The 11,582-nt window shown below is 45.2% G+C and overlaps 3 protein-coding genes across 3 annotated transcripts; 2 read left to right on the forward strand and 1 right to left on the reverse strand.

Annotated features, from left to right (window-relative positions):
- Nucleotides 1-1,494: 1,494 nt before the first annotated feature.
- F4812DRAFT_460880 (uncharacterized protein) lies at nt 1,495-3,477 on the forward strand (the record flags this gene model as incomplete). The annotated part of the gene is made up of 3 exons (XM_047937773.1): nt 1,495-1,679; nt 1,730-1,943; nt 2,125-3,477. The coding sequence occupies 3 exons, from the start codon at nt 1,495-1,497 to the stop codon at nt 3,475-3,477; spliced, it is 1,752 nt and encodes a 583-aa protein (XP_047788925.1).
- Nucleotides 3,478-5,161: 1,684 nt separating this feature from the next.
- Nucleotides 5,162-7,184, reverse strand: F4812DRAFT_434935 (GPI2-domain-containing protein). Its single transcript, XM_047934734.1, has 2 exons — nt 6,693-7,184; nt 5,162-6,620 (listed from the first exon to the last, which is right to left on the reverse strand). Exons 1-2 carry the CDS (start codon nt 7,015-7,017, stop codon nt 5,470-5,472), a joined length of 1,476 nt encoding a protein of 491 aa, XP_047788926.1. The 5' UTR covers nt 7,018-7,184; the 3' UTR covers nt 5,162-5,469.
- A 1,926-nt stretch (nt 7,185-9,110) lies between these two features.
- Nucleotides 9,111-10,653, forward strand: F4812DRAFT_87712 (uncharacterized protein). The gene is made up of 3 exons (XM_047939511.1): nt 9,111-9,664; nt 9,795-10,435; nt 10,498-10,653. Exons 2-3 carry the CDS (start codon nt 9,846-9,848, stop codon nt 10,604-10,606), a joined length of 699 nt encoding a protein of 232 aa, XP_047788927.1. The 5' UTR covers nt 9,111-9,664; nt 9,795-9,845; the 3' UTR covers nt 10,607-10,653.
- Nucleotides 10,654-11,582: the final 929 nt, after the last annotated feature.

Raw genomic sequence — 11,582 nt, forward strand, 5'->3', positions numbered from 1 at the left:
GTGTTCTCCATGGTCCACCTTTTATTTTATTTTTACCCCCCCCCCCCCCTTTTTATTTTTTTTATTTTTTTTTTTTTTTTTTTTTTTTTTTTTTTTTTTTTTTTTTTTTTGAGCGCCGCCTACGCTTAGATTTAAAAATATAGTGGTGTCTACCCCTCCTCTGGTATCTAAGATATACTAATTCTACTAATTCGTGGAGTATACTATCAAAGGTACCAGTCGGATATTTCTACGATGATGGAAATTAATACTAGCTTGCTTGACATCGTGGGTAGACATAGGACAGACACCCTGGTCATATCCTGCATATCTGCTTCTATTTCTGTGGTACCCACGGGTAGTCTGGTAGTACGTTAAAGAAGTAGTATCGGTACACGATGACAAGGCTCTCCTCTTGTTAAAGATGAAGCGCTGATATGACCTTTGCACCTAATCCCAATCCACCGCGTACGGACTTAGACAGGCTTATAGCTTGCCTATATATAGAAAAATCCACATCATAGCCACAATGGACCCCAAAAATTCCCAACCGACACTGATCTCATGAGTAGTCAGGGTCCTGTAGTATATAACTAGCTCTTGATCCTGATATTTGGCGCCGTTGTTTGTTTTGTACGGCTTGCTCATTATAGTCTTCGAGAGACGCCTTTCTAGCGAGTGTTCCCCGCCTCTCTTTTTTTCACTCGTTCCTAGACAACGTAATCCCTGCTGACGTCCTAGGGTCCTCGTCATCAGGTTCACGAGGTAGATCCGTCTTAAACAAGGCAAATGGTTTGCAAAGACGCCTTTCCTCTCAATACCAAGCTTCCGACCGAAATTCACCAATGGGCTTGTGTCGTAATATCCACCTTAGGCATTGGACTTGTTGAAGGGCATTGCAGGATACCTGTGAGTTCATCCTCGCCCCTTTGTCGGAGGTGAGCGCCATCGCTAGAAATGGTTCGCAATGAGGAGGCAACCGATCTCAGTCCTTCACCCACACCCCCCCCTAAGAAGAACTCGCTGCCTTAAATCCACTTCGACCCTTCATCACAATCGCTCCTGCGATAAATGCAGAATTATCATCCTACTCAACATCCAGGCCGAGTGTAACAACGAGACTAGGAAGACATGGCGCAAGCAATGGTGCAGCAACGCTTCCCTGAAGCCCCCTTCAGAGCCTTCGATCCTTACTAACAGGGCAATCGGTACGCATAAGGGAAATGGAGAAGGGAAACCGCATACAGGTTCGTTGATGCTCTAAACCCCGCTGGTTCGGGTACATTCGTGTCGACATCCTAACTACCACGTCCCTCTCACGTTCGCCTATATCCATCGAAGGGAAAGGAGGGGTGGATACTCGATCGAAGTTGAGCCGCATGCTAGTATAGCTAGGTACTTAAAGACATGGCGAAAGGATTTTATTGCTTTGTGGAGGTCCCTTTTTGATGAAGTAGAGCGTGTTGTTCCTTTCGACGCGGACGAAAATAACGATCTATGGTACTGCTTGCCAACATGGACTCTTTCTATCAGCCACACTCAAACGACACCAGTAACATATCCGAACTAATGGGTAGTAGCTTTGTTGATACCATACCGGCGCGAGTGATATACAAGCACCAGGAAGAATACAAGGATGAGCGATCACCTACCCTCTTCGAGGAACCTCTAAGTCCTAGGAACATAAACAAACCTTGCTTGTTGGTATCATCAAATCCCGCGGAGATGTGAAACTAACTTATATACGTAGTCTTCAAAAGGGTGTAATAGACAAATGCTATAAGGGTCGCTTCTATAGCAGGGCGGTCGAGTTCCATCTCCTCGAAAACGACCCTACGTCGTTCAGAGATTGCCGCTGTTTGATGGAAAATTGCCCCCAACGCAACTTTTCTGACGCGAGAGATATGTTACGACACCTCAAGGGTTGTAAATATTTCTCCCAAGGGATTTTTCGATGCCCAACAGTATGTTACATTGTGGGTTCACATTGCCCCTGCCCCCCTTTTTCTTTGGTACATGTACAGTCCCTAAGCTACCCTAGGTAGGTGGTACCTTAGGCACTCATTCAAGTTGACCAAGTGGTCGATCATTCTGAAATACAACTATAGATGGGATAGAGCAAAACGCTAACTATTATGACTCAAGTGTAACGACGCTGAGAAATTCCAAACGACCTCTAGCAAGAAGTGCTCGTGGGATCGGCCGAAGATGAGACAGAGGCTCCAAAATACAATCAGGGCTACAGTTGATACGGTGAAGGATATTGTCAGCCCTCGTTCAAGTGCAATGACGCCCTTTGGTCATTGTAAGGAATGCGGCCAGACAGTAGAGTATAAGCATTATCCTTCTCCGTTCCCTGGAATACACGACCGTCCCTGCTCCATCAGTCCCATTTATGACCCCGCTGCAATCCAGATGCCGCAGGAGATGAATGACACTGTAAGAGGGGCCAGGGTAGAGGAACTCATGGATACATCCATACTACTTGAATTGCAAGAAAAGTCTCCGGCTTCGGACCGTGGAGATGCTAATTACGGCGAGGTCTACAACTTCCCTCACGTCGTCTCAAACTGTTCTCCTTCGCTCGACCTACCAATAGAGCTACCGTCTGTTAACATAGCTAGGACAGCTACTATAGACACATCATCGACAGTCCCTACAGAGTCGCCGAAGTCAGCTTTTAGTAGTCAGCCCGGGCATCACTGTCCATCAGAAGATGATCAGTACATGGATTTTCTTGGAGGGGTTACTAGCCAAGAAGCAATCCCCAACAGCAATCATCTAGACCTTGCATATAGCACCTGGCAGCCCTCATCATCGGCGCAACTCTACGACATTCCATCAAGTCATATATCCATACCTCCAATGTCCCAAGGTCAAAGAGGATTCCGCGAATCGCGAGGCCATTCCTTAACTATTCAGATGAACCACTTGAATTCCCCTTTACATGTTCCGATTTGGGAGAATACGACACGTCATATGAACGTTTTGAATTTATCGGCGGTCGGAAATATACCGTCGCCTATGTCTTCCACGGATATGCCATCACATTCGAACCTTGACGCATGTGTACATTCGTTTACTGCTACCAAAAGAATAGATCCTCTCCAACCAACTATACTGGTGGACCTTCTTTCATCGCCAGACTCAACAATACCATCTTCAAATAGGGAACAGTCACCAAGTTCAGCAACATCAATGTTGTCAAATGAAATCCAGCAGTGTCCGCATTGCAATTATAGGCCCAAGGGTAAAAAAGAAAATGCCAAAGCATACCTCAGTAAACACATTTCATCTACTCACGGTAGCACGACCTACAAATGCGGCTTCTGCGAGAAAGCTTATAGTCGACGAGACAATCGAGGCGTCCATATCCGTAAGCATCACAGTTCCGAAGAGGGTTCCAAGAAAAGGCGTAAAGGCGCTGATAGTCCCAGTTCGGAAAATCATAGGAGTAAAAGAGTTTTATATGATGAATCGGGCCAGACATGGATTTGATGATGCAACTTGTTTGCTCTCTGTACTTAATTCGCGTTGCTTATCTGGCTGGCATAGACGATGTTAACAAGCTAGGGACCTATAAAAGGTACTTGTGAATAATGCCCTAGGTATATGATTACTTGATTCATATCATAAATAAGAGGTAGTTTACCCACAAGAATTCGTCCTATTTCATTGACCAGTCAGATGGTGATTCACGGTCTACGTAAAAGGTATATTCCTTCCATAATGTAAACAACCAGTAGACACACACGCCTGAATAACAAAAGAATTGACTCAATAGTTACTCGAAAACTACACAGAGAGGCCGGTTGAAGCATAAAAGAGTTGAGATATTATAGTTGTTCATTCGTCATATCTTCAATGATCAATGTTGGAAACATACCATGGGGGGGTATGACCTGAATCTTGCCGTTAGGCATATCGGATGCTTCAGTTACAAGAAATATTCCATATCAGTATAGTTCTCCGTGATAAGTGATATGTCCTATGAATGCTACCGAAATGCGATGTGGTTGGCAATTCACCTTCCCATCTGAAGGTATGATGCATGCCAGCTTCACTTCCATTGTTTTTTTCAGGGGTGTTTCAGGCAGACCAGTTACACTAAAGCCTGAACCTCAACCCCAGGCCGAAAATCAGCTTACACCAAGTACCAAGGACTTGAGGCTCTTGGGAACTACGTCTTCACGGATGCGTCAGTTCCCTACATACAGGCTACTAGTAGGGAAAGGACTTTGTATTAGGCAGTAAGGCAAGGTTCCTGGAGGAAACGACGGAAAGGGACGCACAGGGGATGACTGGGTATGTAAGCATCTAATCATTCACACAATCTCATTAATTATGACTTCCCATGTAAAAGACTATTGTGAATGTTTGCTTTTCAGCTAGGTCATAACTTGCCGCCTCCTATACGATGTACCTCATGAATATCAATTATAAAAGGCAAAGGTCTTCCCAACCTTTCTGCTGAGGAATCCCACCAGCAGACCATATCTACGGATCTCGACAAGAGAGATACTAATTGAATTATTACCTATAAATCTTAAATTTTCTAACTAAGTTTAAAGATATATTTACCATAACTAGGTACCTAAAATATCACTGATATTGGCTTTGAACTCCGAGTGATCGACAACCATGGGCAATAACAGGTAAGCGCTACACAAGCCTTTCAGCGCAGACCAATTTCTCATAGGCCATCTGCAAGCAGCAGCATCAATACCACTACCACCACCACCACACTCGGTAGTTCTTCTAACACCCTGAGAGCCGGGAAACCAACTGGCGACAGGCCAGCTCAACCCGAACCATCGACTCTCGTACGGTTCGTTCTTTACAGGCAGTCCCATGAACGAGTCGCTGTGGGCATGTCTTGCGAGAGGCAGATGGCCGACCAGCTGAAGGGCTGGGAACGGACGTGGAAGACATCAAGCAATAGCGGGAAGTAAAGGAGATCGGAATATTACCTAAGAGGAAACTGATTATTACGAAAGTAACGGCTAAAACTATGATGGGGGCGGGATCACTATCTACCTTTCATGAATGAGCGGGCCGAGAAGTCGCTATCGACTTCATAAACCCCTTTTATTCTGCTATAAGAGGTACCTAATCCTATAAGTCTATTTAGAATGAATATATCATCAACGAACACTATTTGAATAAAATGAGCTTTTATATATACCTACCTACCTAGGTACCAGGTAGGTACCTACATAAGACATACTGGTGGGACAACTCATCTTCGTCCTAGGTACCCGGAGCCTACTACGATCCTAATGTTCTAACCTTAATAACAACGCCTTGCCACGTGCATAGGACCCAATATGTAGGTACGGCATTATGATAATTACAATACCTACCTAGGTACATTGCAGCATACCTCACCTAACCCATGGGCTTAGACTTATATATTTCTAACATGTTGCTCAAGAATATGCTCCCCCCAAAGGTGCTTGGTAGTTTCATTATAAAATCATTCATTTCATTCTATTCGTCTTCCCACAGCCGCCGACTAATAATAATCGGTCTTGCTTGGTCCCAAGGTCCATTAATGGCATTTTTATACTTCTGAAGCCCAATAAGCCACCAACTACATCCGCCCATAGCAACGACAGCGATAATAGCTGCTACTAAGACACCTAGGAGACCGCTTCTCCACGGCCATATCGCATCCTTTTCTTCGCCTACTATTAGGCCGACTCCACCTCCCGCTCCAATCACAAGCAATATGGATAGCGCGACATGATAATTCCAGCTCCGGTGTCTAGCGTAGCGTCTAAAAACAGGGAATAAGCCAAACACCTCAATGCTGAATAACGTAAGGCTAAAGACCTGCCCGGTGGATGGCAAGCGGGAGGCTAGCACCGTGGATGCCATCAACGCCGCGTTAGTTGAAAGGGAGGCTGGAAATTTCACAGGCCCTGAAGAGTAATCATGGAAGAATATGTTTATCGCCAATAGCCAGAAAGACATGGCCCATATACTGTCAGATGACGTAGACCGCGTAAGGGACTTCAAAATGGGTGATAAGCCCAGAAGGGTAAAATAAATGAGGATGGCAGACTTCACGGTGCTGAGGCGAAGATTGGCCCTTCCGTTACGGAGGGGAGACGAAGGACGATGGCTCGGCATATCGATGGACTCGGAGGACCTCCTACCTACGTTACTCGCTTGAGATGCGCTGGACTGCAGGGAAATGGCAGAAGTGGAATGGGATTGCCGTATTGCAATTGGGTTCCCCTGGGGGTATCGCTCCGTTACCGCTAAATTCGTTACCGAGCTCATAGCAGACGTACCCGCAGCAACTGATCGCCCTCTCCTACTAGGTTCCCGTATCGAGCGGTTGCGATTGCTTCGGCGCCGCAGTAGTACCTCGTCCTCGTCTTCCTGTCCCACCCAGAAATCCCATAGCAGCCAACCTACAAATGTCGCGAAGCTACCCCAGCCCACGACGGCGACAGGTGACACACGCTCTTGGAATATTCCGACAAAGCAGACGACGAATATGATGACAGAACATACTTGCTGGAGGATAACGGTCGAGTCGGCGACGAGGGGCCAGAATTCGTAGGGCTGAAGACGCGGGTTCCGTTGCAGGTTTTCGAGGAACGTGGCCTGGTCCGTGTAATTATCCGGGTCTGGAAGAAAGCTGTTAACAGCGGTGCGATGCGATGTGGTGCGAGGTAGTCAACCGAAGGACAATTCCATACAAGACTGCTTGACCCATAGTAATTTCTTCCAAGTGCGTTTCCGTCGCCTGCTTCTACTCCTACTCCCGAGTTTGGAGCTCATCTTCCGCGATCGCGATTCAGGGCGGCTTTGGTTAACTGCGTTAGGCTCGAAGCCTGATTGTCTTCGCGAGAGCCGTGCTGCGTTGAAAGCATCTTCAGGGGCCAAGTGAGATCGAGCGGTCCGTTGCGAAAGAAATTCGGCAGGTAAGGTGGCGGCGCGTGTTAACCCAGGTTGAGGTCCATCGCGATCGTGCCTTGGTTCCTCTGTTGTCGCAGACAACTCTTGATTTGGAGGATGTGCCATCTTTTGTTCTGTCCGGGGTTAGTTGATGAGATATTGCCGAATGACAAGGCTATAGAGTAGCCTATTCTATTGGCCCGTGATAATAGACATGGTTATAAAGGATGATGTATAATCACACATGCACGAGTGAGGTGCTAAGGTGCTAACCGAACAATTGAGACCCCAGCTGCCCAGATAAAACTAAGATAGGAATCTTAGGGTAGGTATGTGCACAGACCAGAATCTAGCTAAGCCTGCCAGTCACATAACGGGACCACATATTTATCCGCATTAGAGGTAATCGGGATACGGGATACGTGTCTGTTATGTACCTATCGTCTGTTATTTTATTAGATTACCTTAGGTAGGAGATAGGTAGTTGCTTATAAACTTTGTACCAGTAGAGATTTAAGTAACAAGGAAAAAGAAAATTGAAACAAAAAAAAAAGATATTCTCTGTTCTCTCCGAATTCATCAAGAACATACTATGATATCAGTTCAAGATAGCTAGTATTAAATTTAAAACCGAGAATGACCCATCTCCACGATAGAAAATCTATCATAGGGCTGGGTCCTGTGGATTTTTAGCAGCTGGCTAGACCTACTATGTAGGTAAGCTACCCCCTATAGTTCGCGTTACACCTTCCAATCTAGGGCTTAGCTCTCGGCTGTCTTAAAGGAAGAGGGAACCGACGTGGCTATCACACTTAAGCTGGTAAGATACGGATCCGTACTATAAACTCTAATTACACGATACGAGACATCTAGGCCTCAAACCTGATACTATATAGGTAGTAGATACACTATAATCGAATGGCACCAAACATACCCCATACTAGGAAACAGCGGATGTTTCCGCAAAGCATACTACGCCCAACTCAGTCTTCATCAGATCACTTGACATACTGCATTCATTCGGGGATTACAGTCAGACAAGGATATTAGGCCTACCTACACTACCAATCCGGTTTCTGATGTTTGTACAGCGATCATCCTACTTCTCTTTTCGCTATGAGGCTGCGGCAATTTGAGTTTATTTACTGATTTCATCAGGTAAAGGATACACAGATGCCCACGCCCTGAACTAGGCGCTTCTGTACCATCAAACAGCACATAATATACTATGTATTACCTACGGTATATTTGCTGCCATACCTGCCGTCCTACAAACAGACTAAGAACTTATAGAAGCGTATTATCAAAATGCCGTAGTAATATCATCGAAGCTTTATTGATTTAACTACCTACAGAAGGTAGGTACCTAGGTAGGTAGTTAGTCAGTCAATTCCAATACCATAACACAATATGCCGAGCTCTTCTACAATAATGCCAAGGGCCTAGACGTGGCTAAAAATGGAACACACCCCGCCTGGCTTTTACCAGATTCGGTCGCCGCTCAAAGGTGATTGGTCTGGTGACGAATAGCGCTTTACTAGGTATGGTGCCAGGCCAAAATACGCTAAATCCACCCTGTCAGGTACCGCTGAAAAAGGTTAAACGCGCTGCCATCCAGAGCGGGAGACTTATAACGGTGGTTTTACTTAGCCTTCATACCATTATGTAGTAAAGCACTTGAGACTCAGAGCACATACCTAAGGCGCGCACGGGTGTGTCTCTTCCTGAGGAAGTAGGCTATTTACCTTAGGTAGGTGCCTGCTACTTAGGTAGTATGTGACTGGCTGTGTCTCCCGTAGCAGGGTAGCTAGATGTTAGGTAGGTCGAATACAATGCGTTGAATTGATCTTCCTGATCTTCCGAATCCTATTGTAAATACGGTGAACATATATATTGGTAACTACGGTGTTTACGTGAGGCGCAGTATTCCTAATGCCGTCATAGCTGATAATTGTCTTATTACATAGAATGATCCTAGCGTTGATCTAAAGAAACAAAAAAGGACTCGCACGTAAAAGATCTACCTGAATTACAAGTTATGCAAAGCTAACACCGAAGATGATTTTGGTGCGACATGCTAGCGAATTTGTCCAGTTTCGTAGAACCCTGTGTCGAACCCTGTATCGAAGACATGGAACGCTAATAGTAGTTTGAGAGTGTCTCCAACCACATAAATATGCGGGACAGGTACAGCACAATACCAATACTTACACGAAGGAGGAAAAGTGTGGAAGCGTGGAAACTATGGACGGGTAGCTTTAACCGCATATTAATAAATTGATCATCATCGTGTCGGTTGCTGAACCCCAACTCCTACACCTCTAATAGGCATGGATCCCTCAAGTCAATCCGGCGTGTGGTGTCACTTACAAAAAGAAAGGCCAAGCCTCCATTTCTCTTTTCAATTGAATTTTCTATCAAAGTCGCTGCCGTGTGACTACATGTGTAACCTGTCAACGGTTTAAACCTGGAATCGAAAACGCATGTTTAATTCGTATCTCCTTTCCATCCTCACTTTAAGTCACCCCACTACTAGATAAAACGACGTGCTACAAATTTCTTCACTCTAGCTTGGCGTTCCTTACATATTTGGAGCCCTCTGCCTTCAGTAACCCGAGTGCCAAGAAAAAAAAAACCCAAACCTACTACACCTGTAGCTTCAGCTATCCACCTACCCGCCGACGTATCAGCTACACCCTTACAAGCATCCCGACGATTTCATCACTACTACCACACCAACAACGCTATCGCAGAAGTTATTTGAACGAAGAAGGTATAATATTTTTTATTCTTGTTTCATTCATGTTTTGGTTCTTTTATTTTGGGTTTCCCTCGAAAATATTTATTCTTGTACAATTCCTATCTAACCAATTCACTCTTTATTGACACTTAAAACTACATAGGTTAGAACAAAAACTTGGGCATTTTTAGATAAGGAAAACCAGCAACCCACCATGAAAGGATCGACGCCAGCTTTATTTGCCTACGCCTTCGTAGCCTTGGCTTTCGCAGCACCGATAAATACGCTTGAAAAGACCCCGAACCAATCTGGTATCGCATCAACGCACGCACGACAGACAGCACACCAGGTAGATTTTCTATCGAGAGCAGCTCTCTTCATATCTTCTCTTTCACCTTCACGAATTTCAATTGAGAAGCACAGCAAGATCGTCGTGGCTGAAGATGGCCAGCGCGTTCAATTGCCAGAAAACCTCACCGGGGCCAAATCCTGGGAAACTCCTCACGTACTCGCTTTTCTAACATCATTCACCCACCCGAAGAAGCAATCACCTTTCCCCGAGTCAAGCATCATAAGGGAGGAGACTCGCGGAAATATGATGGAAGCCGAGCCTCAGGAAACCATTGTGGAGCTTGAAACTAAGGCAGAGCGCGAGTCATGGACTTATCTTCCCTATGTCTCCCAAGATAAGGTTTTGCGTTTCCGCTGCGTACGTAAGGCCGCGGACACGATGATGTTTGCACTTCCCTTTGCTGCCTTCATCATGGTCCTCGCGGCTATGCTTTTGAATGCGATGCGACACAGGTATATTTCATTCGACACTGATTTTTTTTTTGGCTTGGCAATCTAATTTTTTTTTTTAATAGGACTCATGATCTTCGGAGATGTAAGATGGGACAGATCCGCCTTGACGATAAAGAGATGGCATTTCCTGATTCCCCTGAAGGCAAAACCACATATGACTACCGACGATAAGAGTCAAACAATATGAGGACTAGTGGGATTGCTTTCTTTTGTTTTATGATACCATCAACGGGTCTTGGCGTTCAGGAATCTGAGCTGGTATGCTCAAGGATTGTTAAGACTTGTTTCGACAGGGGAACCGACCATTATGTGACCATAACGACGCATTATTAAAAATAATACGAGCTGGCAAATCCGGGTACCGAACGTAGAAAGAATTTGGTCATGCAGCAAGCCATACCCGTATGGGTCCATTAAAGCCGTCTTAAGAATATGGACGCAATACCGGAACCCACAGAAATAGCTAGAATTCGTTATAGATGAAGTGAATTCATCAATTGAAAAGAGGAATCCGCGGAATAGACTTTTGTCATGGCATATCATGAGTTGAGGTGTCTATGTGACTCGTTCTACTTGATCAGTAGATATTTCGCCATCTTCATCGTCGGAGCGGTTCGTACAGATACCTGCGCGCAATCGTGAGGTTGTCCAATTGGTATCCCCGGTGATGCCATAGGAATTGCCGGATAATCATGATCCAGAGACGCCACTTGTGGGAGATGCAATCACCAAGCCTGTAGTGCCGTCTGTAGTGCCGTCTGTAGTGTTGCATAGGAATATTTTTGATTGGGGGGTTGACGCCTCCCCGAACGAATTAATGCAGCTAAACTTTGAGGCATGCATTGATCCATGGCATATACCATAACAGATACCCAGGCACATGATCTATTTACTACCTCCTTTCTAATGGTAAGTCTTCTGCTTCTGCTTCTGCTTCTGTGCTACTCGTCCACAACCTAAGGCTGCAAATTTGACACGCAATCGCCACCAATAGTGTGCAACGTTCTAAAAGCTGAGGTCAGCTTTATATTATTATATATAGGTAGGTAGATATAGATATATATATAAATCAGATCGCCACGCGACGGGTTACAGTTTGAAAATCGACGATATTAACTGGATAAGTCAAGCGAAGAGTTTCGAGACC

Source organism: Daldinia caldariorum, assembly GCF_022478825.1.
Source record: "Daldinia caldariorum strain CBS 122874 unplaced genomic scaffold F4812scaffold_12, whole genome shotgun sequence".
Taxonomy (NCBI): Eukaryota; Fungi; Ascomycota; class Sordariomycetes; order Xylariales; family Hypoxylaceae; genus Daldinia; species Daldinia caldariorum.

Excerpts from the sequence above, each read along its gene's own strand:
- F4812DRAFT_434935 (XM_047934734.1), bottom strand. The coding sequence starts at position 7,017 with ATGGCACATCCTCCAAATCAAGAGTTGTCTGCGACAACAGAGGAACCA. Across the intron at positions 6,621-6,692 it reads ACTATGGGTCAAGCAGTCTT|ACCCGGATAATTACACGGAC; the intron begins GTATGGAATTGT and ends GCTTTCTTCCAG.
- F4812DRAFT_87712 (XM_047939511.1), top strand. The coding sequence starts at position 9,846 with ATGAAAGGATCGACGCCAGCTTTATTTGCCTACGCCTTCGTAGCCTTG. Across the intron at positions 10,436-10,497 it reads TTGAATGCGATGCGACACAG|GACTCATGATCTTCGGAGAT; the intron begins GTATATTTCATT and ends TTTTTTTAATAG.